Source organism: Lotus japonicus, chromosome 1 (genome assembly GCF_012489685.1).
Source record: "Lotus japonicus ecotype B-129 chromosome 1, LjGifu_v1.2".
NCBI classification, from domain to species: Eukaryota; Viridiplantae; Streptophyta; class Magnoliopsida; order Fabales; family Fabaceae; genus Lotus; species Lotus japonicus.
Genome location: NC_080041.1, coordinates 127,471,338 through 127,497,825, shown reverse-complemented (window position 1 = coordinate 127,497,825; position 26,488 = coordinate 127,471,338). Strand labels below are relative to the sequence as shown.

At 35.5% G+C, this 26,488-nt stretch overlaps 3 protein-coding genes across 5 annotated transcripts; all 3 read left to right on the top strand.

Annotated features, from left to right (window-relative positions):
* Nucleotides 1-5,630: 5,630 nt before the first annotated feature.
* LOC130730512 (long-chain-alcohol oxidase FAO2) lies at nucleotides 5,631-9,659 on the top strand. Of its 2 annotated transcripts, XM_057582538.1 has the most exons (3): nucleotides 5,631-5,985; nucleotides 6,748-7,026; nucleotides 7,593-9,659. In XM_057582538.1, the coding sequence occupies exons 1-3, from the start codon at nucleotides 5,755-5,757 to the stop codon at nucleotides 9,333-9,335; spliced, it is 2,253 nt and encodes a 750-aa protein (XP_057438521.1). In that variant the 5' UTR covers nucleotides 5,631-5,754; the 3' UTR covers nucleotides 9,336-9,659. The 2 variants fall into 2 exon arrangements, with proteins under 2 accessions (XP_057438521.1, XP_057438522.1); XM_057582539.1 differs by lacking the exon at nucleotides 5,631-5,985 and having other exon boundaries at nucleotides 6,801-7,031.
* An 816-nt stretch (nucleotides 9,660-10,475) lies between these two features.
* On the top strand, nucleotides 10,476-16,253 carry LOC130730511 (protein NPGR2-like). 2 transcript variants are annotated; one of them, XM_057582536.1, is made up of 6 exons: nucleotides 10,476-10,617; nucleotides 10,898-11,173; nucleotides 11,859-12,129; nucleotides 13,095-14,311; nucleotides 14,699-14,852; nucleotides 15,567-16,253. In XM_057582536.1, the coding sequence occupies exons 2-6, from the start codon at nucleotides 10,940-10,942 to the stop codon at nucleotides 15,875-15,877; spliced, it is 2,187 nt and encodes a 728-aa protein (XP_057438519.1). In that variant the 5' UTR covers nucleotides 10,476-10,617; nucleotides 10,898-10,939; the 3' UTR covers nucleotides 15,878-16,253. The 2 variants fall into 2 exon arrangements, with proteins under 2 accessions (XP_057438519.1, XP_057438520.1); XM_057582537.1 differs by lacking the exon at nucleotides 10,476-10,617 and having other exon boundaries at nucleotides 10,805-11,173; nucleotides 14,699-14,791; nucleotides 15,567-15,756.
* A 1,007-nt stretch (nucleotides 16,254-17,260) lies between these two features.
* LOC130730510 (rho GDP-dissociation inhibitor 1-like) lies at nucleotides 17,261-21,445 on the top strand. The gene is made up of 5 exons (XM_057582535.1): nucleotides 17,261-17,675; nucleotides 18,115-18,178; nucleotides 18,266-18,487; nucleotides 20,202-20,326; nucleotides 21,230-21,445. The coding sequence occupies exons 1-5, from the start codon at nucleotides 17,445-17,447 to the stop codon at nucleotides 21,296-21,298; spliced, it is 711 nt and encodes a 236-aa protein (XP_057438518.1). The 5' UTR covers nucleotides 17,261-17,444; the 3' UTR covers nucleotides 21,299-21,445.
* The last annotated feature ends 5,043 nt before the right edge of the window (nucleotides 21,446-26,488 follow it).

Genomic DNA, 26,488 nt, shown 5'->3' with positions numbered 1-26,488 from the left:
TGAAACACAATTCAGTTTCGCACTCAAGATCAGTAGTGTGAATGAACTTTATTTTCAATTTTAAATTTTTCGTTTCTTTAGAATTAGATTTCACACTCAAGTGTGTTAAACATTTTCAAATTTCACACTCAAGAGTGTGAGTTATTGAACTGTTAATAATTTTTATTATTTTTTGTTTTTTTATAATTTTCATTTCACACATTTATTGAAAAGATTTCACACTCTTGAGTGTGAAAGAATCAAGTGTTAAGAATTTTATTTTTAATTGGCTTAATTCCACTTTGGGTCCCTGATGTTTCATAAATGTGCGATCTGCACCCCCCGTGTATAAAACGTGCGGTCAAGGTCCCTGATGTTTATAAAACGTGCGATTAACGCCCTTCCGTCCAAATCCGTTTGGTTCCTCAGTTGACCAAACGGAAAATGCTGACGTGACATTATTTAATTAATTAAAAATTCATTTTTCATATAAAATTATTTCAACATTATTTCAAAACATAAAAATAAAAATTATTTCAAAGCAAAAATTTATCCAGAAGCTTCTCTACATCTTCAACCTCTAACTCATCTTCTTCAACTTCCCTAATCAAAACAAAAAAACTCAAACCCAGATAGAATCCCCAATCAACACCCAACCAACCTGCAACCTCCTCCCTCTCCTACCCACCTGCTATCACCACCCTTAGCTCACCCCAATCAATCTGCAACCTCAACAAACCCACCCCTACACACCTGCAACCGCCACCCTTAACCCATACCTCACCCCAATCAACACCCAACCAACCTGCAACCTCAACAAACCCACCCCACCCACCTGCAACCGCTACCCAACCAACCAGAGGAGAGAGCGGGATCAAGAAATAGAGGGCGAGATCCAGAGGAGAGAGCGAGATCGAGAGAGAGAGAGAGAGCGAGATGCACAGGAGAGAGCGAGATCCAGAGGAGAGAGCGGGATCGAGAGAGAGAGATCCAGAGCGAGATCGAGAGAGAGAGAGAGAGAGCGAATCTAAGAGATTTGGGGTTGTGGGGTGAGGTTGGGGTGAGGTGAGGTTGAGGTGAGGTTGAGGAAGCCATGGAAGGAGGAAGGAGGAAGGAGGAAGATGAAAGAAGAAGAAAGAAGAAGAAGCGTGAAAAGGGAGAGAGAGGGTCGAGTGAGAGTCTGAGTTCATTTTTTTTATTATTGAATTTTAATATTTTTTTTATTTTTGTTAGAAAAATGATTTTTTATGAAATTAAATAAGTGTCACGTCAGCATTCCGTTTGGTCAACAGACGGAACCTAACGGAAGGGCGTTAATCGCACGTTTTAGAAACATCAGGGACCTTGACCGCACGTTTTATACACGGGGGGTGCAGATCGCACATTTATGAAACATCAGGGGCCCAAAGTGGAATTAAACCTTTTTAATTTTAAATATTTAGTTTTTAATAATTAAATTTCACACTCAAATGTGTGAAACATTTTCAAATTTCACACTCAAGAGTGTGAGTTATTGAACTGTTAATAATTTTATTTAAAAAAAAATCATTTTTTTTATATTTTCATTTCACACTCAAGAGTGTAAAATATTTTCAAATTTCACCCTTAAGAGTGTGAAGGTACCAACTGTTAAGTGTGAAGTACTTAAAACGAAAGGAAGAAGGTGAAGAGAGAACGAACATACATCGGTTCACACTTACAATGTATGAAATGTTTTCACATATATTAAGTGTGAAAAGTGACAACGAAGAAAACTATGAGATGAGAGTAAAAGTGAAGGGTGGTGTGATAAACAAAAATGATGGTAGTGATAAGATAGGAAAAGGGATATGTTTGGAATGAAATTAAATTTTAAAGGGTATTTCAGATATTTTGGTGTATAAAGGAGGGTGGGGGATTAATTCATGGGGTGTTAAAACTAATGCCCAAATTCAATGTCTACCTTTTTGACACTGATATGAATAAAAGAAAAAAAAAGGCATAATTGCACTTTTGATCCCTTAACTATTGTCTTCCTGTGAAAATCGTCCTCAAACTTCAAAATTAGCAAAAACTGTTCTCCAAGTTTACATGTTGTTGCACTTTTGGTCTGCCGTTTGCCTTCCTGAGAAAACTAACATGAGAAGCTGATGTGGCTCCCTCACGCGTGTCTCAGGTTACTTTCTTCAGAGAGCTTGATGACTGGACAAGTCACATGTTTCTCACGTGACTCTAAAACCCATCTTTTAAGGGTTCCATGGTGAAGAAGACGATTGAGGAGAGAGATGACCGTTGGGGCCTTTTATTGATTATTTTATAGTATAAAAATTATTTGTTATTCATGAGTTGCAAATAAGTAACACAAGAAAGGAGGGGGGGTTTGTTTTATGAAAATAATATTAATTCTTTGATAAAAACGTTCAAGCGTGACTTTTCACAAACTGTTTAGTGCAGCGGAAGTAAAACAGTAAATAGAGCAGAACGATCAGCACACAGAGATTTATACTAGTTCACCCTAAACGATTGGACTACGTTCAGTATTTGGCCACCACCAAGATTTTCACTAGCAAGTATCAAGGACTTCTCCAATACAAGTATTAGACATGACTTCTCCAAGTATTATCACGGACTTCTCCAAGTATTCTGCAGGACTCCTCCTATAAGTATTGTACCGGACTTCTCCAAAATCTTACAAAGATTTATATCACTCTACGAAGATTCTCTTCTTTCAAGAGTAAGGGTAGAGACTTTAAAGCACTGGAACTCTAAGTGTTTGAGTTCAGATCTGACTATTGGATCACTTAAGAGTTACTACAAAAGTGTCAAGAGAATAAAAAAATATGACTCTTTTAAGGTACGAGGTTTTCTCTTTCACTTGGCAGAATTTATGGCTTGTGTTTGACACTTAGAAATATCTGCTTGAGCTTTGAATGCTTGCTGAGAAACTTTGAAATATATGCTTGAATACTTGTATTCTCAGAGTTGGTTCTTATTTCTTCAGATCTTCAAGAATGTCTTAAATACTCGCTTGCTAGTGTTGTAGTCGTTGAGAGACAAAATCCAACCGTTGAGATAGCCGTTGTAAGTTGATATCGGACCGTTGATTCAAAGGGCTTGGTTGGTGGCTTCATTAAATGTTACTTCTGAAGCGAGTTTATCCTTTAGCTTAAAAGGTGATGTTTGTCAGCTAGTAGGTGGTGATAGACTTTGGGCTACTTTTTAGACAAGAGACAATTTGGCAATTTGATGTTGACAGCTTGAACTTTTCCTCGTTGGTTAGCGTGCCTTTTGCTAAAGCAAACTTGTCTTCATGTGATTTAGTTTGAATGAAACTCAAGTGGTTGTCATTTGATTTGAATGTGAGACAGCCGGTTAAAATTAAACTAAACTTTGGCGCTCAAAATATTTCTTGATATGTCTGACTGATGACGTGGCATTGAGCAGTCAGAGTCTTCAAACTAGGGTACTGTTCTGATGAAGATATCCTTTTAAGAATTGATAGAACGTTAGGGAGACCCTATGCTTGAGCTTTCTCCGCCGAGGCCTCGCCCGCGTGGTCGGCCAAGGAAGAAGCGGGGGGCGAAGCCCGTCTCCGGCGAGGCTTCTCGTAGGCCTAGGGGTCGTCCTAAGAAAATTAGTTGTGAGGTTGCCGCGTGCGCTGTGCCGGTTGATCCTCCTTCCCCCTCTGGCCCATATTTCACGCGGGCTAGAAAGACATATTTCTTAGGAAAAATGGCAGGTTTGGTTTTCCCTGGCAGCGAGGATGAGGCTATTTGGGATCTGGCTGAATATCTTAGTGACAATGGGCCTGTGGGCGCGTAGCGTTCTTGTGTCTGCGAGCTTTCTTTTTGGGCTGCTAGTTCTTTGGTTGGCTTTTGGGTTTTCTTGTTGGGTGGTTTTTTTTTCGCTGGTTTCTTTTTTGGTTGGTTTTCGGTGGGGTTTTGCGGGCTCCTTTGCTTTTGTCGCTCCTTGCAGGGTTGTATTTTGCTTTCATTATTCAATAAAATCTTTTGCTCTAAAAAAAAAAGAATTGATAGAACGTTGAAGCGTGTGACATATAACCAAGTTTCTCCTGAAATTGAGAACGTTATCAGTAGTTGAATTTTCAATGAAACTTCTACTATAAAATTGTTATGATTAAAATAAGATTTTAAAAACGTTATGATGCGTTTGAACTTAACAATTCAATCATCATTAATTTTTCTATATTTTTACTCTAATAAAATTCAACCGTTTAATTTTTTAAAAAAATCAATTGTTTTGGGTGGGAGAGATTTATGGTTCAATCCTTAGATGGTGCAATTTATTTTTCCGATGTAAAAGAAAATAATAAACTGATGTGTTTCCATCGCTATTTTTTTTTTGAAATGCATAACTATTTAACTTCTTATTATTATTCTTTTTGACAAAAAGAATAATTTCAGATTTTGCTTTCTACATATTTTTAAAGCAAGAAAAATATTATTCAATAGTAGATGATTTTTTTAGGATAACCCTCTCAAATAAATGTAATATACAAATCACCTAACACAAATAACACCCAATAATCGTAATCTATGGACCATTTGTACTTGACAAAGACAAAAATTAATACCCCATAAATTCAGACTCAACTTAAAATAGGGACACATACCCAACAAATTCATATCCGTGACATTCAAAAAGCGGTATATTAATATATTGTCCTACATAATTTATTGTATGTGTCAAAAATGACAAAGTCGGCACTTAAATTTAAAAGAGAATTATCTGTTTGCTCTTTTGATCGGATTGGTTAGAGAAAATAATTTTATTTTATAGATATACGTTTTAACTTTTTGTTTGTCTTCGATTGATGGCTCAAGTGGTAAGAACTAGAAGCTGACATATAAATTGGGTGGAGGAGGTCTAGGGATCAATTTTCAAAAGATACAATTTATCTTTCCAATGTAAGAAAAAACTTTTTATTTTTATTTTCACCTATCATTGTCATTGTTGTCGGTACTACTCACACTACTACACTATTGTCGCCAACATCACCACCATTATTGATGTCACCACCTCTTGCACTAACACCACGAGTTATACGTCCACCTCTGTCATTGTTGCTACCACAACCATCAATCTCCACTATCGCTGCTTTTCATCGCATTGGTTGGTGGTGGTATTTGCGGTGATGATGACAGTAAAAATGATCGTGGAGATAATGATAATGACGGTGGGACTGCTCCCTTCATTTTCACTACGTTTTATTATTATTTTTTGTTTTGATTATATTTTTAAAAAAATTGAATCAATTTTTTTATAAACATCAACCAATCATTTTTTCAGCTTCATTTTCTGTTTTAAACATAAAATTCACAAATTAAATACGTCCTTAATTTTTTACGGACATAAAGTTCTCAAGTATATCTATTACATCTTAATTTGCTTACAGCATTCAAAATTCTCAACGTAATTTTCTACCTTTTTGTCCTCTCCCTAAAGAAATTTAAACAAAAAAGTAATTTTTTAGTTGTATTCTCCTCAGACCAAACCATAAGAATAGATAGATTTTATATTTATTCTTTATATCAAAATTTGGGGTAGATAAGAGTTCATCTGTATCTTTGGTATCAAAAGGTCAATTCTCGTAGAAAGTAGAGACACATAACAGAACTGGCCCAGACATTTTAATTGGGTTGGTATAGTACTTTGTTATTCTGCTTCTGATCTACTTTGCTATAAAAAGGCCTAGTTTGTAATAGTTTGTTAAACCTAGAGACATTAGAACTGCATATATATAAGAAAAAGAGAGTATCTTGATTGCAGATAGGCATGGAAAGAGAAGAGAGCTGTGAGACTCATCCTCTGTTGAAAGGAGGAAGGAGAAAAGAGAAAGGTTACAGCCATGGGTTATCAAGCAGCCAGATGCATGTTATAGCTGCCATATGTGAGGCTCTCTTTCCTTCCCAGCCATTGGACTCCCAAAACAATCAAAGCTCAGTAGACAAAGCCCTCTCAGCTTTCTACACAGCCTCTGGTTCCCAGGCCCCACTTCCTGATGAGGTATTCTATATTTCTCTTTCTTCATAGGTTGACATGCAGCCAGCTATTTTGTTTAGTGCATGATTGAAAATCATGTTATAACTGATTCTAAAGTCAATTCAATTAAGGGGAGAAGTTTACATGCAATGCTGTTAAAATTGATTTCAGTTAGAATTGATTTTGAAAAAAAATGATTATGGTTCCAAAATGAGTGGAAAGTGAAGTGATTTGTGTTTGGATAATTTTATGAGAAAATCATTTCTATAGTATAGGGTAAGTTGTGAAATACAATTATGAAGTCCAACAACCATATAATACTCTCTCTAATTTCTCGCATAATTGTTTTTGAGACTAAAATCAATTATGTAAGTGCATGTTTAGATACACGACATAAAACCACGGTAAAACCAAAATTACGGTGGACAACCACAAAAGCTACGGGAAGTTGCTCATGTCTACATTGATTTTGGCTCACTGTGGTTTTCCACGTGTACCTAAATATGCACTAAGTTCATTGTCAAGCATCTATAGAACCACCTAAAAGTGATTATGGTCAATAAGAATTAATCCTAAAGCTCCTAAACTTGGAACCAAATGCGCATGTATTATGTGAGTAGCTTTTGAGTTTCAGAATTGATTCCGGGGCAAGAGATACTGATCCTAACATGTTCTCAAGCTATGTTGATCATATGTTCAATAGTTCACTTTTTCACAGAAAGAAAAAGCAAGAACTCTTATCAATTCAAGTATATTTATTTCCCACACCCTTGAAATGGAAATCAGGCTGCAGAGCTCTTGTTCAAGTTCAATAGATCTTTCCCAGAAGCATTGTCCTTGGTGAGCTGGGTGCTGCTGATACTGTCATTCAGATTGGGGACGCTGTTGCTTTGTGGAACTCTTTGCTTGGACTGGAGGTGGCCTTTCATTCACAAGTTCTCTGAGATTCCCTTGGAGAAAAGAGAAGAAATTCTCAAGAGATGGTCAAGGGAAAAGTGTTGGATACCTCTGCGGCTAGTGTTTGTGCTGACCAAACTTGTTTGCTTCTACAACTTGTTCTCAAGGGTAATGTAATGCTTCTCAACCATTTTAAGTTTCAACATAGATTTAATTTACAGGCAGTCACAATGGAAATAGATTACACATAGTTCAATCTAATGTTGACATGATTATATTTTGGTATTTTGTTTTTTTACATCATTTATGATTTGGCAAAATAGTAGATCCTGATTAGATGACTATGTAGAGCAGTTTGCATAGTTATTAAACTCTTTCAATATTGTTAGAAATATAGATATGTACGTGTCATTTACCCAATTTACCCAACAACTTAAACTCTTAGGATAATTGTTTTATGACATGGTATCAGAGTCTCTATGACCAAGTGGTCTAGAGCTTGATCATTGTCGTCCCCAATTCTCCTAATAAAAAAAGTTTTATAACAGCACATTGAGGAGAGACTGTGCATTGTGCATGCTTTAAGCCAAAGTGAGTTCTTGCGTGAGGAGGCGTGTTAGAAATATAATCATTCATGTTTCTTTTACCCAACAACTTTTGGTATAATTGATTTATGATAAATATATGTGTTGAAATTGCCTTGGGCTATTTGCATATTGCCCCAATTGCTACAGGCTGATGTGAATGGACATAATCCCATATGGAAAGCAATTGGATACCAGGTGGACACCAGGGAAAAATTGACGCAAAAGAAGAGGCCCCTCCAAGAGGGACTAATAGAGACCATGTATGAAACTGATTCTACTCTGATCCAATCCCTCACTGAAAAAGGCCTTGAAGTCACTGAAGATCTAGAGCAGAACATGTACAAGATCAAATGTGATGCTGTCATTGTTGGTTCTGGTTGCGGTGGAGGAGTTGCAGCTGCAGTTCTTGCGAACTCTGGTCACAAAGTGATCATCCTAGAGAAAGGAGAGTATTTTGTTTCCCATGATTACTCTTCCCTTGAAGGTCCATCCATGAATGAGCTCTATGAATCAGGTGGAATCTTGCCAAGTCTTGATGGCAAGATGATGATCTTGGCTGGCTCAACACTTGGTGGAGGCTCTGCTATCAACTGGTCTGCATGCATCAGAACACCTGATTCTGTTCTGAGGGAGTGGTCTGAAAAACACAAAATCCCACTTTTTGCAAGCCCTGATTATCAATCTGCCATGGACACAGTTTGCAGAAGGATTGGTGTGACTGAGAATTGCAACAAGGAAAGTTTCCAGAATCAAATTCTTCGACAAGGGTGCGCGAAAATCGGTTTCAAAGTTGAGCCAGTTGCAATAAATTCCTCAGCAGATCACTACTGTGGTTCATGCTGTTATGGTTGTAGAACAGGAGATAAAAAAGGGACTGAATCAACTTGGTTGGTTGATGCTGTGGGAAATGGCGCAGTGATTCTTACCGGCTGCAAAGCTGAGAAATTGAATTTTACACTGAAAGATGGAGATAATGGAACCAAGAGAAAGACATGTTCAGGTGTGATTGCTTCAGCAACTTGGAGGAGTAAAGTAACAAAAAAACTCCAAATAGAATCCAAGGTAACAATTTCAGCATGTGGTTCTCTCTCCACACCTCCTCTAATGATTTCAAGTGGCCTAAAAAATCCTAACATTGGAAAAAACCTTCACCTCCACCCATGTCAATTTGCTTGGGGTTACTTCCCAGAGGACATGACAAACTTTAGTGGTAACAACTATGAGGGAGGGATCATAACTTCTATCCACAAGGTGTTTGAAGAGGATTCCACTTCCACCCCAAGAATCATTATAGAAGCACCTGCTCTAGGACCTGGATCATTTTCAGCCTTGGTTCCTTGGGTCTCAGGGCTTGATGTAAAAGAGAGAATGGTGAAGTATGCAAGAACTGCTAACCTTTTTGCATTGGTGAGAGACCATGGTTCAGGAGAAGTAAAAGCTGAAGGCAGAATTTCTTACAAACTTGACAAAATAGACAGAGAAAGTCTTCAAACTGGGTTGAGAAAGGCCTTGAGGATTTTGGTTGCAGCAGGTGCTGTGGAAGTGGGAACTTACAGGAGTGATGGCCAGAGAATAAAGTGTAGAGGGATCAAGGAGAGTGATTTGGAAGAGTTTCTTGACAGTGTGAGAGTTGTTGGGGGTCCAAGTTCAAGGAATGAAGTGTGGACAGTGTTTACTAGTGCACACCAGATGACAAGTTGTAGAATGAGTGCTACTGAAGAAGAAGGTGCAGTTGATGAGAATGGAGAGAGTTGGGAAGCAAAAGGGTTATATGTGTGTGATGGAAGTGTTTTACCAAGTGCAGTTGGTGTTAACCCCATGATAACTATACAATCTACAGCATACTGCATTGCTAGTAACATTGCAGAATCACTGAAGAAACAAAACTAGCACATGAAAAATTAAGCTGTTATTTATGTCCATGTAAGAATTTCATTGTAATTGTATTTGTATATGTACTTTAAATAAAACTCGATCCGCACTCAAATTCCACCAACACCTAGTCAGATATAGAAAGAGAATAAAAAAATGAAAGATATGATATGTGATGTAATAGGTGAATAAGAGACATAGATTGAGAAAGTAAGTGGAAATAAAATGGAAGAGAAAATAAGCGTGAATGTTTAACCTGATTGTAATAGCATTGTTAGTGGAAACAAAATAAAGTTTCATGTAATTGTGTCAATGTTTACTATGCAGGTATGTGTTCTTAGACTTTTTTGCATTTTCCCTCAACTTTGTAATTTATTGTATAATAATATGTATGATGAAATTATGCTTGAATATATTTTTAGTCCCCAATAAATAAAGGAAAATCTAAATTAGTCCCCGTAAGGTTTTGGTCATAAAAAATATATATTTAAAATCAATCTAAATAATGTCATTTTGTTTACATGTCATGAATTTTACCGTATCACTTTCCTACATGTCACTTTACTAATCCTACACTTAGAAGTGGAATATTAGTACTTTTGAGATTATGAGATCACCAAAAGTGATATTACACCTTATTTTTTTATAAGCTATCATGAATGACTTATGAAAATAAGTTTGAAACAGCTTATGATACGCCTACCATAAGCTGTTTGCATAAGTTCTCTCAAACACTGACATAAGAAATAAGCTCAAATAAACTCTTTTAAATGGACCCTAAAACATACGGTCGGTAGGTATTATGGAGACAACGTAATTCACGTGGCAAGCATTGAGCCTCTTCCAGCACGCACAGCGGGACCCACCATAAAACAAAACGAACTTTCGTCATGTGATTCCGTTCCCTCCAAATCTTATCGCGTACGCTTCTTCGCTTTTCCCTTTTCACTTCTCATATGCAATTATCACTTTAATTTTAATTAAAAATTATTTATAATGCACATAAATAAATAAAGAAAGAAAAGAAAAAAGAAAAAGGCGATAAAAAAGGAAAAACCGAATCAGTGAAAGAAGCTTTTCATTGATTCAAAGGTAACCTTTGATTACAGAAAGAAAGAAAGAAATTGAACAATGGCTTTCACTGTTCATATCTCCTTCCCTTCTTCAACTCTCTGCTTTTCTTTCTCAATAAACAAAAGTTTAGTTTATTCCTATTTCTTCTTTTTCCTCTGTCTCTTTCTCTCTTTACTGTTCAATCCTATTTCTCAGGTTCATACAAATTCAAACAGCTCCAAATTCTGTAAGAAAATTTTCATTTATCTCTATTTTTTTATTTCACATTTGCTGACTCATTTTATGTCAATTTCATCATCACGCTACTTATCTTATTCTTTCAATTAATTCTGTTAGCTTTATCATCGGAATCCATGGATTTATTAGTTTCTTTATCATACCTAATTCGAAATTTGAATCTAACAGATCAGGATTTGCGGTTAAATCTGTATTAATTTATTAATTGATCATGAAATTTGTGGTGGTGATGATGATTGTGAATTTGTGATGCCATGTGTGGATGACAGTGCTGTGGCGGTGAGGTTTTTGAGTGAAGAGAGAGAGAGAGCATGGGGAGTAGGAGATTGGAGAAGATGATCAAGTGTTTCTGCTCCGGGGAGCAGGTAAGAAGAGAGGCGGATGAATTGGTTCCTTATTCGGAATCTCTGGCGACCAAGGATTACTTTTCGTCGACTGCGAGCGGCGTTTCTGGCCAAGATGGAAGAGTTGAGAGGAGGCCGGATTCCGGTAATATAGAAGAAGCCGAATCCTCGTTACGCGAGAGCGGCAACTTGAACTATGAGGTTGGCTCCTTGTTCTATTAACTGTTTGATGATATGCTGGATAGTTTAGACTTTTAATACTGGATAATTTTCATATGTGTGCCTGTCTATGATATCGTTAAAGATGATCTCATTATCAATAGTATCCCTCGTAATTAAGTTTTTGATCGAGGTTAGTGGTGTAGTGTTGTGATCCATATAGCTGACCTTACTTAGTGGGATAAGGCTTTTGTTGTTGTTGTTGTTGTTGCCGGTCTATACCCAGGTAGTCATGTCAGGTTTATTTCCCCATGTTTGTTTCGTAGGTTATTCATAGATCATATTCATAGTTTATATAAAACACTGACAGAATATGTGGAAATTGTTTTCAGTGCTCTTGTAGTACAAACTTCCCACCTTAAAATTAAGACACCAAGTATGAATGGTTATATATATTATGTTTTTAATGAAAAGTAGAAGAAAACTGACAAATTAGAGATATATATTTTAGAATACCGAAAGTTTACTCAAAGTTAAGAGCTCACTGCATACATCTATTAGGATTTTAATGGAGTCATTCATCTTACCTATTTTTTATCATGTATGTATATAATCGAGGCCGTAGTCTCTTTCACGTCATGGCTGATGATGTATGCAGGTTTATGATGATCTATTAATTCTATTTATTGGACTTGATGCAATCTGAGATAGTACTTGTAATCTGCAGGAAGCTAGAGCTTTATTAGGAAGATATGAATTTCAGGAAGGAAATATAGAAGCCGCTTTACATGTTTTTGAAGGAATAGCCATTGTTCCTTTGGCTCCCAAGATAAAAGATTTCTTTGTCAAAAGCCAAGATCTTGCCAAACGCAAAGGACGCCGTAGGAGACGCTCTCAGAATTATGATACTCTGCCAATGGCTATACATACGGCTGGATTACTGTTAGAAGCAGTTTTCTTAAAAGCAAAATGTTTGCAGGTTCTTGGAAGGTTTAAAGGTATCTTCACTGGTTGCTTGATCAATATATTTGCGCTTTATTTTTTAACTTAAGGTACCTGTGGCTTGTTATGCATATTTTTCTTTTGATCTGCACATTAGCATGTCCTTTATCTGTCATCTTCCTTATTTTGCACTGATTAGTTTATGTTATAGGATTTTGGTTTATCTGCTATGCTTCTTCTTTTTAACTATCAGATTTAGTTGTCATGCTATGTCATTGTGAGGGACCTGCTTTGTAGAGTCTGGAACTTTTCCCATCACAATGGGACATGCATTAGCGCTCTTGATTATCTTAGTATATTTTTTCACCCAATACATCACATGAGTTGATAATTGTGTTAAAAAATCTGGCTTCGTTATTTGATTGTATATATTTCTAGTTTGGACTTACTATGAAATTTATCTTTTCCAATCTTTTTTTATAACACAAAAAATAATCTTACTTCAAATAAATATTTTGTTTCTGCTTTTTCTTTAATGGAGAAGCACCGATTTCTTGTTTCTCTTTGACTGACATCAATTTTCTTTTTCCTGTGACATTAGCAGTTTTATGTCGTTCGTCAGACACCCCAAAAATTAAAATTCATGTTTCTTGGAAGTATAACGCTGATAAGTGCCCTAAAGAAAATAGTTAAGGAATAAAAAATCAAATGTTTTTATTGAAAAGTAATATATTCAACGTTATCAGCGCATTAAAGAGTGTACTTTTTGAAAAATATTTTTTCCTTAGCTAGTACCCTTAAGAGAACTCATCAGTAAGACTTTTTTCTCAATAGCCAAAGAGTAGCTATTTTGATTTCAAAATATGACTAAAAAGTGAAACACTCGCACAAATCAGTCTTTTGACACTGTCAAACATCATGGCATTTCCCTTAGAATTCTGAGGTTTTATTCAATTTAACGGAAGTTTCTAGCTGTGAACTCAAAGTGCTATCTGATGTATATTTCCAATCATTCTTGCAGAAGCTGCCCAAACATGCAAAGTTATTCTGGACATAATTGAGTCTTCATTACCTTATGGCTTGCCAGAAAACTTTGGTGCAGAATGTAAATTGCAGGAAACTTTGAGTAAGGCAGTAGAGCTGCTTCCAGAATTATGGAAACTTGCTCACTGTACCGGTGAAGTTATTTTGTCTTACCGGCGTGCACTCCTTCATAAATGGAATCTTGATGCAGAGACTGTAGCAAAAATTCAGAAAGAATTTGCTGTTTTTCTTCTATATAGTGGAGGGGAAGAAATTCCCACAGATCTTCGTTCCCATATGGACAATTCTTTTGTACCCAGAAGCAACATAGAAGAGGCTATACTTCTTTTGATGATTTTGCTTAGAAGAGTTTCTCTAAATAAAATTGAGTGGGATCCTTCAATTTTGGACCACCTTTCATTTGCTCTATCTGTTTCAGGGGATTTGACAGCATTAGCCAATCAATGGGAAGAATTACTTCCTGGTACCGTTGATCGAAGAGAAAGGTACCATGCCCTTGCTCTTTGTTATTATGGAGCAGGTAAGGACATGGTAGCACTGAATCTTCTGAGAAGATTATTGAATAGCAGAGAGAATCCAAGTCATGTTCCTGCTTTGTTAATGGCTTCTAAGATATGTAGTGAGAACCCTGATTTTGCAAAAGATGGGGAAAGCTTTTCTCGCAGAGCGCTTGAGAACTTGGATGGAAGATGTGATCAGTTGGAAAATCTTGCCAAATGCTTACTTGGTGTTTCACTTTCAACATACTCAAGATTTACTGTCTCTGATTCTGAGAGGTCTGAGAGACAATATGAGGCACTTCATTCCTTGGAAACTGCAAGCAGAATGACCAGAACTAGTGACCCTCTTATACTATACTATTTAAGTTTAGAATATGCGGACCAAAGGAAGTTGGATGCTGCACTTCATTATGCAAAACGCTTTCTAAACTTGGAAGCTGGGTCTAATATTAAAGGTTGGTTATTGTTGGCCAGGATATTATCAGCTCAAAAACAGTTTCTGGATGCTGAGTCTGTTGTTGATGCTGCTTTGGACCAGATTGGAATATGGGATCAAGGAGATTTATTGCGAACAAAAGCTAAACTGAAAATTGCACAGGGCCAGTTAACAAGTGCCATTGAAACATATATTCAGCTTCTTTCTATTCTCCTAGTTCAGAGAAAAACTTCTGGCTCAATACAGAAGCTATATAAGGTTTGTTGGTTGCTGTTCTTGGTATTTATAATTCTGAATCATAGCTTTTTATTTTTCTGATCATTATTGCCAGAAATAGCTGGGTGTGATCTCTCATCAACTTGTGATATTTATCTGCTGCAGAAATTTAAGATCATGTTTTTGTGATTGTGGGTGAAAGGAAGTGTCCTGATCCATACCTGACACCTGATCATGTTGATAGGAACAATAATAGTGAGAGTAGTTGGAAAAAATGTCTTGGAAAGCCAAATATGTCATGAATGTTCTCTTAGATGGAATCCAAACACACTCTTATAACACTATAGCATTTGGACACTCTTTCATCCATCTATTTCAGAAGGTGTATTGCGTCTAGCTCTTTACCTTTTTTTATGTACTCTGTAACAGGACTACAGAGATTATGCTAGGAACTTGGAAGAGGAAATATGGCATGATCTTGCATATGCATACATAAGTCTGTCACAGTGGCACGATGCAGAGGTGTGTCTTTCAAAATCTAAGGCCTTCAGACAATACACCGCTTCTAGATGTCATGTAATAGGTAAATGTATGATATGATTTATTTATGTTTTAAGTTATATGATATTGGGGAATGACACTAACTGATTATAATCACTTGAAACTTGAAAGTAACTGACCTGGTCGATATGGGTGGAATTGTGATATAGTATTCTCAGTTTATAGCTATGTCATAAGTTGATTGCAGTGAGGCGCCAAGAGAGAAGAGAGCTTGGCCGCGAAACAAGCAAGTCCTATAAAACAACTAAATAGGTCTACAGTACCACAAATCAATAATATTATGATAAACTAACCTATGCCTATTTGCACAACAAAAACGTAATTCACAAAGTATGATAGGCGGAAGAAACTCTGGAACTCTTGTTAATTAGGTCTTTCTAATATGACATTTCAGATTTATGGATGCACTATGTGGATTTGGTTTTTATTGTATGTCTTGTGTGTGCTTCATTTTAATCTCATTATTCTCTTTTTTCAATGTCGGAAAAAAGATGACAAACATTAGAATGCTCTCACTGCTGTATTTTTTTTGTCACTGCTAGTTCCACTGGCTTGCCACCTTTGTTTTCCTGTCACCTTCAATGTTTGATTTTAGTAAAGTGCCCAAAATCATCATATGAATTTGATAAATGTAAAAAAGAAGGGGAGGGAATAGATGTTAGAGATAAACAGTTCTTTTTGAATTTTAGTTGCTTCATACTTGCATATAATGAGTTCTGTTTGTTCGATTTCACAGGTACAATGCACGAAGCAAAGGGCCTATACAAAGAGGCTGTAAAAGCTTTTCGCGATGCTTTGAACATTGATCCCAGACATGTACCCAGCTTGATATCCACTGCTGTGGCTCTTAGACGGTGGAGTAATCAATCAGATCCTGTTGTCAGAAGCTTTCTGATGGATGCACTACGTTATGACAGATTGAATGCTTCTGCTTGGTATAATCTCGGCATTCTTCACAAGGCTGAAGGTAGAGTGCTAGAAGCTGTAGAATGTTTTCAGGCAGCAAATTCTCTTGAAGAAACAGCACCAATTGAACCTTTCAGATGACTGAATCTGCAAGCATTTTTCGTGATGACATCTCACGCTTGATTGTTCATGCATGATCCTCATTTGTTCTTGACGTCAGTATAGGTCAATAAGAAATGCACACTTCATGATTTGGTTTTCTTTCCACTGCTGTGAGCTGCTGTCCTCCTTTTTTCGGTTGTAGCTCAAGGTTGAACGCCAACTTTTCTTTTAAAATTGTATATTTTTCTTCATTTTTTTCCTTTATTGAGATAAATTCCATTAAAAATAGTGGACCTGGAGTGCATCCACCGAAAGGTGACATGTATTTGTTGAAGGAAATGTGTAACTGTTGATTAGGATTCTCAACCGTTAGAAAAAGAACTTTGGTATGATGTGAATGTGATTCTTGATCCAACATATCTACTATCAATATGTTTTTTGTCTTGCACTACATTCACCTGGTTCAACCAAAGAATTCTGTCTAAAATGGACTGGTTCAGTTTAATGCACACCTTTAGACATGCAATTTTTAAAATTGAAGAGTTTAATGCACACATTCGATGAAGATTAATTTATATAGAAAATAGTAATTAATTAAAATACATTTTACTTTGACCACTCCTTCACCATTGTCCACCTCCGCTAATCATCAATGCCATCATGATCAAACTTGTCACATGAATATCCTAGTGAGTATCCCGACTCTAATTTTGATCGAATGTTTGGAAAAATTCAACCTAAACCCGAGGAAGCGATGACATAGATGAGTTTAGGAGTGATATTTACCCATTCGAACCTCGTCCGCTATAATAATCACATGATTTGAATTGTAATAGTAATTGAATAATAAACATCTTGAATTTTTAACATCTATTTTTATGGACAGTGTGAATTAAAATATATTTTCTATATGAATTGTTTAAATATATAGGTAAATAATATTAAATTAAAAAAAATAAGGGGCATGAATATACCCTAACCAGAGAATGAAGTTGAGTTTTATATTTTTATTTCCACCTTCCTCAAACTCATCTTTAAATCCACTTCGTTTTTAGCACGGGGTCGGGTGTGAAGAGAGGAGCTAGTCTCTCGCTTGAATTATCTCGTTGTCATGCCTACTTGCCATTTTTTTGAGTTTGAAATGACACGAAGGTAATATTTACCATTGTTATAGTAAATAACTGAATATAAATATTTTTGTAGGAGATTGAAAATTGTTATTTTACATAGAAACATGAAGAATAAATAAATAACAATCGTTTCTCAATTCTCATGCCTCATGGTCATGGTTCACAAAAAGAAAAGTAGTATTTCTTTATGAAAAAGACAAGCCTCCGAAAAAATGTAACGCTAGTCAAAGTCAACACTAGCACATGTGAGTATGCGACTTGCGAGTGAGAAAAGACAAGACAACAGCCAACAACATTGTGAGTGTGAATTTGAACATCGCTCTTTTTTTCCTCGAACTCTCCACTGTTTATTTGAATGTCTGTCTCTCTCTCTTTGAAAACTGTGCCAAAACCCAAAAGCGATATTGAGAGAGATAACATCACTGAAACTCTTCCTCTCTGTGATTGATTTCGGTGGTGTGTGCTAGAGAGAAGCAATGGTAGGTGGTGGGAATGGGAAGAAACCACAGGAAGAAGAACAAGCAGGCACTTCTGCTTCTGGAGTTGATCCAACCAAACAAGAAATGATTGAAAAACCTTTTCATGATGGTAAGGAAGAGGAGGAAGAAGCTGAGGAAGAGGAAGAAGAAGGCACTGGGGTTCATACAAAAGGTGTCTTTGTTCCTGGTCCTCTTCTCTCTCTCAAGGAACAGATCGAACGAGACAAGGTTTTTTTTTTAATCTAATGATTTTTCACCTCTTTTTGATTCTGCTTATCTTTTAAAATCATGGGTTTGTGGGAAGATTGAATTTTTCTGTGTTTTTTTATTGTTAGTTTCATGGATTTTGTTAACAAACCTCTCTGGAAATGCAAAACAGAGTTTTCACTGTTTGAAGGGTTTGAAATGGAATGCCCTAACAAACTCAAACTGTAAAACAAAATGGTTCAACTAATTGAAAGTATTTGCAGGATGTCTTAAACCATGATTTTATAAGGTTTTGCCATTGTTTCCAATTTCCTTGGAATAAATAGTGCATATGATATTCAAGTGGTTTCTCATAGCTTGATCACATCATTGGTTAATTAAGTGACTTTACTAATTTACCAATAAAAAGTGATTTTTACTTGTATTTTTTTCTGATTTTGAGATTAATTGTGCTGTGCAGGAGGATGAAAGCCTAAGGAGGTGGAAAGAGAAGCTGTTAGGTTGCTTGGAAAGTGATTTAGATGGTTTGTTTCTTTGTTTGCTTGCTATCCTTGTTTATGCTGTGTGTAGCACATTTTGCTTGGTTTTATTTCAGTTGCTTCCTTTTACAGCTCAGGTGGATCCTGAAGTGAAATTCCACTCCATTGGAATTCTCTCTGAGGATTTTGGTGAAATTGTTACCCCTTTACCTGTGGAAGAAAGTCAGAATGGTCGTCCTCTATTTACTCTCTGGGAGGGCTCGTGCTATCAGCTTAAGCTCAAGTTTAGTGTTCTGCACAACATTGTGTCTGGTTTGACATACTCCAACACTGTGTGGAAAGGAGGGTTTCAGGGTACACACTACACACTTAATATATATATATTTTCTGTTGCTAGTCAATTTTGATTGTATCCGTATATTATGATTGGCTTTTGAAAAGCAAAGTTTTGATTCAATGAATATCATGTCCAAGTTTTTACGATTGTGGTTGCTTTGCTATCCTTGATATGGCGGGAAAATCACAGATGAAATCCGTGGTTGTGATAATTATGCTCTTTCTCCTTTTACTGCTAGGGAGAGTTTTTAGGTTTTATTGAAATTGAACATATAGGGACAACAAAGGGAGCTCCACAAATGGCAGCTTATGTGTCTCAAACTATGTTTAATGCTCGTTATATGTCCATAAACATCTTGTATTCTTGAATAAGAAATTTTATGCCATGTTAAAAGGCTCGCAATGGCATGTGGATTTTGGCTAGATCGCTATAGAAGTGTCATCGCGTGGCAGGTTTTGGATGTCGGGCTGTGCAAAAAATTCCTGTTGCCGACATTGCGGCCATGCAGTCATGGCTCCATGGGCGGAAGTTCGGAGGGGGAAAAACCCGAGATGGTTGTTATCGATAGCGGCGCTATAGCGCCGTCGCGTTGCGTAGCGGACCCCTGCCGCGACGGGATTGCGGCCACGAAATCCCGCTATTCGCAGCCAATAGCGGCCTTCCCTTGTATGGAATTTCATTTTTTGCGGTCATCCGCGACAGGCCACGATCCGCAATTGACTACTGTAGTTCATAGTTGATCTAACCCATTTTGAAGATTTTTAACCCATTTAACACCTTAAACACCAATTCCTCCCAACACTACTCACTCTCTCTGTCAATTCTCCTTTTATTCCTTGGCGGGGTCAACTGATAAGAACCTTGGGAGAACCATACCATGAAAGCTAGCCGTTGTAGTTGGAGAGCCCAAGGCCTTATAAACCCCACATTAGAATCCCTTACTTCCAACGTTGGACTCAAGTCCCATACCTTCCAATTGGATCCCAACATTGACCTGTATCCGGTGGCCTTTTCCAGCAACTCTGCTCAGCTGACCAGATGGGGTGAACTTTGTTTTTCTCTCTTCTGAGCCCCTTGTTCTCGCCCCCTCCCCCCCTCTCATTTTTCATTTTTTTTATCTTCTCTGTTTGTTTTCTACCCCCCCCCCCCCCCCCATCTGATTTGTCATCCATTCCTTTTACGTTTTTGGACACTTCCCTCTGTTACTTTTTTGGTAACATTCTTCTTCCCTTTAGGGTAGCTGTGTTGGGTTCTCAATATTCTTCCGTTACTTGAAACTTGAATTTGATGATGTTTTAATTTCTATTGAACTTAACTTACGGAACTTATGGTGTTCTATTTATGATATTTGTGTTATATGTAGTAATGGTTTTCTTTCAATTTAGACTATTGTTCTTGACATTGGTTATTAGTTCTTTTTCTATTTTATTATATTATGTAGAGTGTGTGTGTGTGTGTGTGTGTGTGTGTGTGATGGCTGTCATGGCTTCCACCATAATCTGCAACGCCATCCACCATATTTGAATGGCAACTTTTGGCTTGCCCCCATAACTGTCATCTGCCATTGATACATTGCTGTATGGTATAGCATAGAAATGAAAAGATAAATTGGCCGTGACAATTAAGTTGAATGACTGTGTTGGTATGTATTGTTAGAAATAGGTCAAATGCTAATGATGTCTTTTTCGTGTGTTAAATGCATCATTTGATTTTAGTTTTGGGCTTTTTCAGTTGATCAGAGCAAAGGAATGTTGGGTACTTTTGCTCCTCAAAAAGAACCATATGTATATGCCTTGAAAGAGGACACTACTCCCTCTGGTGCACTTGCAAGAGGTGTTTACTCAGCTAAGCTCAAGGTATGAGGCAGTAAACATACATCTTTTACAGGATGCTTTATTTATAATTTCAATATATATAGGGCTTTAAATATATTTCATAGTGAATTTTCTATCTGGAAGGAAAATACGATATGGTTCACTCATCTGCTTTGTATTGGAAAACTTCAGCAATAAAGTTTTATCAAGTTATTTGATGTTATGGGAATTTTATTCAAATGTCTATGATCTGAAACTTGTTTGATGTTGTGAACTTGTCATAACACTTGGAAAATTGTTATCAATTTTTATATCTTTCCTTCCTTTAACTTCGGAAAAATGAATTTCATGGGCATGAGTGTGTGGCGTTCCCGATAGAGTGAATGGAAAGGTAATTTTTTTGGGATAAAGAACATGGTATATTTTAGACAAAAGCATGAAAGGTGACAATGAGCATACTATATCTGGGTCTGTTTGGGTAAACAACTTAATTAAGCACTTATTGAGTAAGTGCTTATTCATAAGCTAACTTGAGAAGTTTATTGAAATAAGCTCAAAATTGGTTAGAGGTAGGCATAAACGCTTATTCATGACCTATTTTGAGCAACTTATGAAAATAAGCTCAAAACTGCTTATAGACAAGTCACAAGCTATTTACACAAGTTCTTCCAAACACTTGAGTAAGCCTTTTCCTTTCACTATTCCTCAATGAAGCACGCCTAAACGGATTGGTTGGTTAATTTCCATTATGTCTTTTACAATCAGTATATTTCAATTTGCTAAATCTGAAATCTATACGGATGAAAATGTGAAGCCTGAAAAGCTTCCATGAATTGCTCTAGTTGTTAAAACGAACATGGTTTGGTTTATTTTGTTTAATTAGTAGAATTGATCCATGTAAATGCATGAACATGTTAGTTACTTTTTGGTGTTGCTTTCTTGCAGTTTGAAGATGATGACAAAAGATGTCACATGGAACTCAAATACTTGTTCGAGATAAAAAAGAGCAGCTAGTTAGAGTTTTCTGTCAAAATGCTTAATTGTTTTTCTATGCATCAAGTTATCTTCCTCCCAAAATGCTTAAATATATTTTGGACATAACTGTTATGGATGCTACAAATATATAATTTCTTAAGGATGCTACAAATTTGTATTTGTTTAGTAATTGTTTACTACTCCCTTCGGTCCTATTTATAAGCATGAAAGAGAAGAAAAATTTTGGTCCTTTTTATAAGAACCAAATGAAAGTTTGAGCTATATTAATTATTTTTTTCCAATAATGCCCTTATTAATTCTAATTTGTAAAATGTGTCTCATTAATCATTCTCTCTCTTTCCCACTTTCCAACACTAATAACAAAGGACAATTTTGGAAGTTTATTTTGATTTAAGACATATTTAATGCATTTTATCTAGTTTAACTACATTTCTTAAATTATGTGAATTTTTTTTTTGTTGCTTATAAATAGGACCGGAGGGAGTAATACACAAGAGAAATGGATTTAGTTGTGAACTTTAAGAACAGGAAAATGAGTATATTGAATATTAATCCTCAATGACTGGAATGGTTCTTCATTAAGGGCTCATTCCCTGGTTAATTGCCATTGAATGGTGTTCACAGAAAAATGTAATGGACTACAAGTTGTAATAAGAGGATGACGGGCAAAGAACAATTGACTTGAAAGATAACACGACATAAATGCTGTTGATTTCAACCATTACTTTTGACTGAAACGTAAAGTAGATTCTTAATGAAAAGCATTGAGGCTTAATAACCTTTACAAATGATTTGCCAACTATCCCATAACTTTAGTCTTTTTACTTTACTTTAATTTTAGCTAGCTCTCATTTCAAAAAAAAAATTAGCTAGCTCTGGTTTGTAAGACAATTACGCTTATTAAGAAAATATGTAATAAGTGTAATTAATGTATTGATTTGAAAAAAATATTTGCAACCTTCTATATTTACCCTTTATTATTGCATTAATTGTTTCTCACTATAAACTACCAACCCAAGAGAGGTAGTTCAGTTGGCAACACAGACTTAATGTGTGGAAATAGCTTTTGGGGGTTCAATCTCACACAACACATTCTAGGGGAGAAATGATGAGTCTTAACTAGGACTTAATCTCGAATCTAAGAGCATCTTTAACTATGATACTCACTAAAGTATTTAGATTCTGCTTTTTACAACTTTCAATAATGTCACATCATCTACATCTTTTTATTAATTTTTACTCCAACCCAACAACTCTTAAAAATTTATATAAAAAATTATTTTATTAATTGCAAGTTTTATTTAAACATTTTACATTAAGTAATAATAAATGCAAACACATTTTTCATGACTAAATTGAGTATCTACACTCACATACTCTCACTAGCCATGTTGGAATTAAAAATATGCTCCAATGGTAATAGATATTGGTGAGAGTATGTATTTGACATTAGATACTCCCATTGGAGATGCTCTAACAGCATACAAATGATGACTCGAGATCAAATATCATGTTTATACTAAAAAAATTACTTGATCAGCTAGCAAGCCTAGCATGAGAGATGAGAGATAAGACAAATATACATTATTTTATTTTCTAAGGCATTAAATAAGTCAGGACATTTTATTAAATAACATTTGACTTTGGGAAGCAACATGTTAAAGACATTAGTCAATGCATTTAATACATTTCATTAAATATTACTAGAATTTTTTTATACTTTAAAAATATGAGAAAAATACTTTATTTTATTTTCTAAGGCATTAAATAACTCATTAATGAACTCGCGTACCTAATTTATAACATAGTATAATAATAAATGCTACTAACAAACTTTTTTAAAATTATACTACACAATACTTATTGTGTTAATTTATTTTTAAAAAGCCAACATATTTTTTTTTATAAGTAAGGGATATAGGTTAACTTTTCAAAAAATAAACAAATGATGTTGCATGCACTTTTGAATAGTAATGAAAAGGAAAACTCAATAACTCGACTACTTGATCTCTTCGAGAGTGAAACGGGATGGAAATTACAGATCGCATGCTAATGGATATACCGATTCAGATCGAGATACATACAAAATTCAACAATGCACACATCCCATGACATAAGAAAAAGAAATTACAAAGCAACAAAAGGATTTTCATTTTCTTCTCTAGTTTCATTCCTTTTCTTCTATGGGGCAAAAGAATCAATAGAGGTGTATATGATGTATGATGGCTCCATGGTAATAATTTTTAGAGGGTTTTACCTCCCTTAGATGAAGACATTTTTAAGAACTCGGCTAATTGGGTCGGGTTCACGATGCCCGGAAGTTTTGGTCCACCAGGTGCTTGTAACAATTGTGTTAGCCTCACGTACCTCTCGTACTCGTGTTGCGGTGGCTCCGGCCTCGGACTCGGCAAGCGGCCCTTCCTTTCGCCCAATAGAGTCCCCTTGGTGAGGAATTCATGGGCCATATAGCCTGCCAACAGCTGATTGTTTCGTTTCAGCTCTGGACTCGAGTTTTCGTCGCATAACAATGACTTTGAGCCATTTTTGCTTGTCGTTGGCTCGACTCTTGGCTCACCAAGTCGGAACAACACGGGCATTGATGCTTTGGGGGTGGTGGTGGTGGCATACCTTATGATCCGATCATTTATTTTCTGGCGCTTAGAATTTGTCCTATTGATGCTGGTGGGAATGGGGTTAGCCAGGACCACAGGGCGATGAGGGTGTGGGCGCATCGTTTTGGACTTGGTACTCATGCTTCTCTAGGTGTTGATCCCTAAAAAAAGGTTTATGTTTCTACGTTGCGAAAACAAAAAATAGTTTTTATAATAGCATAAATTCAAAATTACTTTCAATAAAAAAATATAGAGGCCAATGGAAAAGTATCTCCAGACAAATGTGTCGCTACTCTAATGAAATGGCGAAGGAAGTTGATATCAGGCTAAATATAACACGATACTAGAAAGGTAACATATGAGGATGAATAAAAGGCCTCGATCACTAGGTATTTATAGTGGTCGTGCGATAAAATACCCCTCTAAACTCACGTATATTACATGAATGCCAATGGATGCTAAAAAGACCCGACTGCCCCTCATTTATTCTAAAAGAAATATATAACTTGGCGGTGGAGTTGACATTTGTGAAAAAAAAAATGTGTAGTTGAAAATTAAATATATACAGTAATATATTATTGATAAATAAAAATTAACTATTATGTATATATTTTATGAAATGAATTTAAGGGTTTAATAAGTATATACTAATCATGTAAATAAATTTTACACATACATTATCATAGGTTTCATCATCTAGTCCATTTTACAAAAACAAAATGGCTTCATAATAATATTTGAGTATTGCAAAAAAATACATAAATAAGCTTTGCATTAATGCATATAACTCTTTACTAAAAAATATCTCATCAACATAAATAGAAATGACAAAGTGGGTTCAATCGACAAATTTAAAAATGAGAGCCAACATTAAGCATTTTAAAACATAGGGACTAAAATAAAATATTTTTTATTTTATTTATAAGAACTAAAAACTTGACCATAAAAGTTAAATATAAACTTCAATGACTTAAAACAAAATAATAAGTCAAAATAATAATAACGAGATAGGGGAGCCATAAATTAAATGTATATAATGATATTTTAAAAATAAAAATAAGATGAGGTTCATGACACCCTCTTTAAGTCACTATATTGACTTTTCTCATGAGACCTCGGCGGATATAAGGGAAAGATTATTATTCTTCTATTTGTAATGAATTAGGCTTGGGACACCCCTTATACTCCCGATTAATATATTTGACTTATCTAACAAAAACTAACGTATATATATACATATTCACATATTATATTTGAGTACTTTCCATATTAGTCATAGCACATAAGCCTGATTTTGGGATATAGCCAATAATTTAAACCTTAAAAGGCTTTTTTTTTCATCACAAAGGTGTGTTTGTATTATTTGGGTATGATGCTAATGTTTGCCCACATATTTAATTGCACCTTCGCATTTCATCTTTTATTATAAAGTAAAGTTAACTCTTATAAGTTCAAAATTGATATTCATACGTGTTGCAATTTTTCACATACATTTTCCCTTTCATATCATTTTAATCCACTTATTCTTCATTGTTTATATCTCTATCTTCATTTTCTATTACATTTCATATTATATCTATCACTTTTAGGCCCCGTTTGGAAAAATAGCTTAATTAAGCGCTTATGGTCATAAGCGCTTATGACATAAGTGCTTATTCATAAGTTATTTTTAAAAATTTATTGAAATAAATAAAAAATAAGTTGTATATAAGCATAAACTGTTTTTCATAAGCTATCCTAAGTAGCTTATGATAATAAGCTGAAAAAAGCTTATGACAGACCATAAGCTGTTTGCATAAGTCCTCCCAAAAACTGACATAAGAGTTTATGCTGTCAGATAAGCTCTTCCAAACTGGGTCTAAGTTGGAGGACACACATTATCAAGAAAGTGGAGGTGTAACGGATGAATATATCATTCATATCAAATACACAAATGAGTTTTGCTTTAATACACATAACTCTAGTCAAACATAACTTATCAACATAAATAAGGATAGTAAAGCAGTGGGTTCGACCATTTAAAAAAAATGAGAGGCCAACATGAAACATTTTAAAAGTTAGGGACTAAAATAAAATATTTAAACCTATTTGATCGTAAAATTAAATATAAACTTCCATGACATAAATAGTAGAAGTCAAATTAATAATAATAAAAATAATGGGAGTTTTTTTTTTTATAAGTCAATATTAGTTGTTAATTGTTAGTAAATTAGTTCCTTCGCTAGGATTCGAACCCTCACCCTTCACCCCAAATCCCTTCATTCCCTTAATGATTAACAAAAAGAAGACATGGCTTCTGAGAGTCACGAGCTCCCTTTCTTTTCGCCAATGTATTGGCCACTCAAGAAAACTAGGACGGTATAAGAGAAAATAACATATTCACGTGTTATGTTTGTGTACTTTCGAGTTCGGTCATTTAGTAAGTATTACTCCTAATAGGTGTGTTTGTATTACTTCTTCCGTTCCTTTTTATAAGAACTAAACTAACATTTTTCACATCCCTTAAGAAAGCGGTTAATAATATTAAATTCGTTCAAATTTATCTCAACTTTTCAAAATTAATGAGTTGTATAATGGAAAGAAAGAGAAACATCAA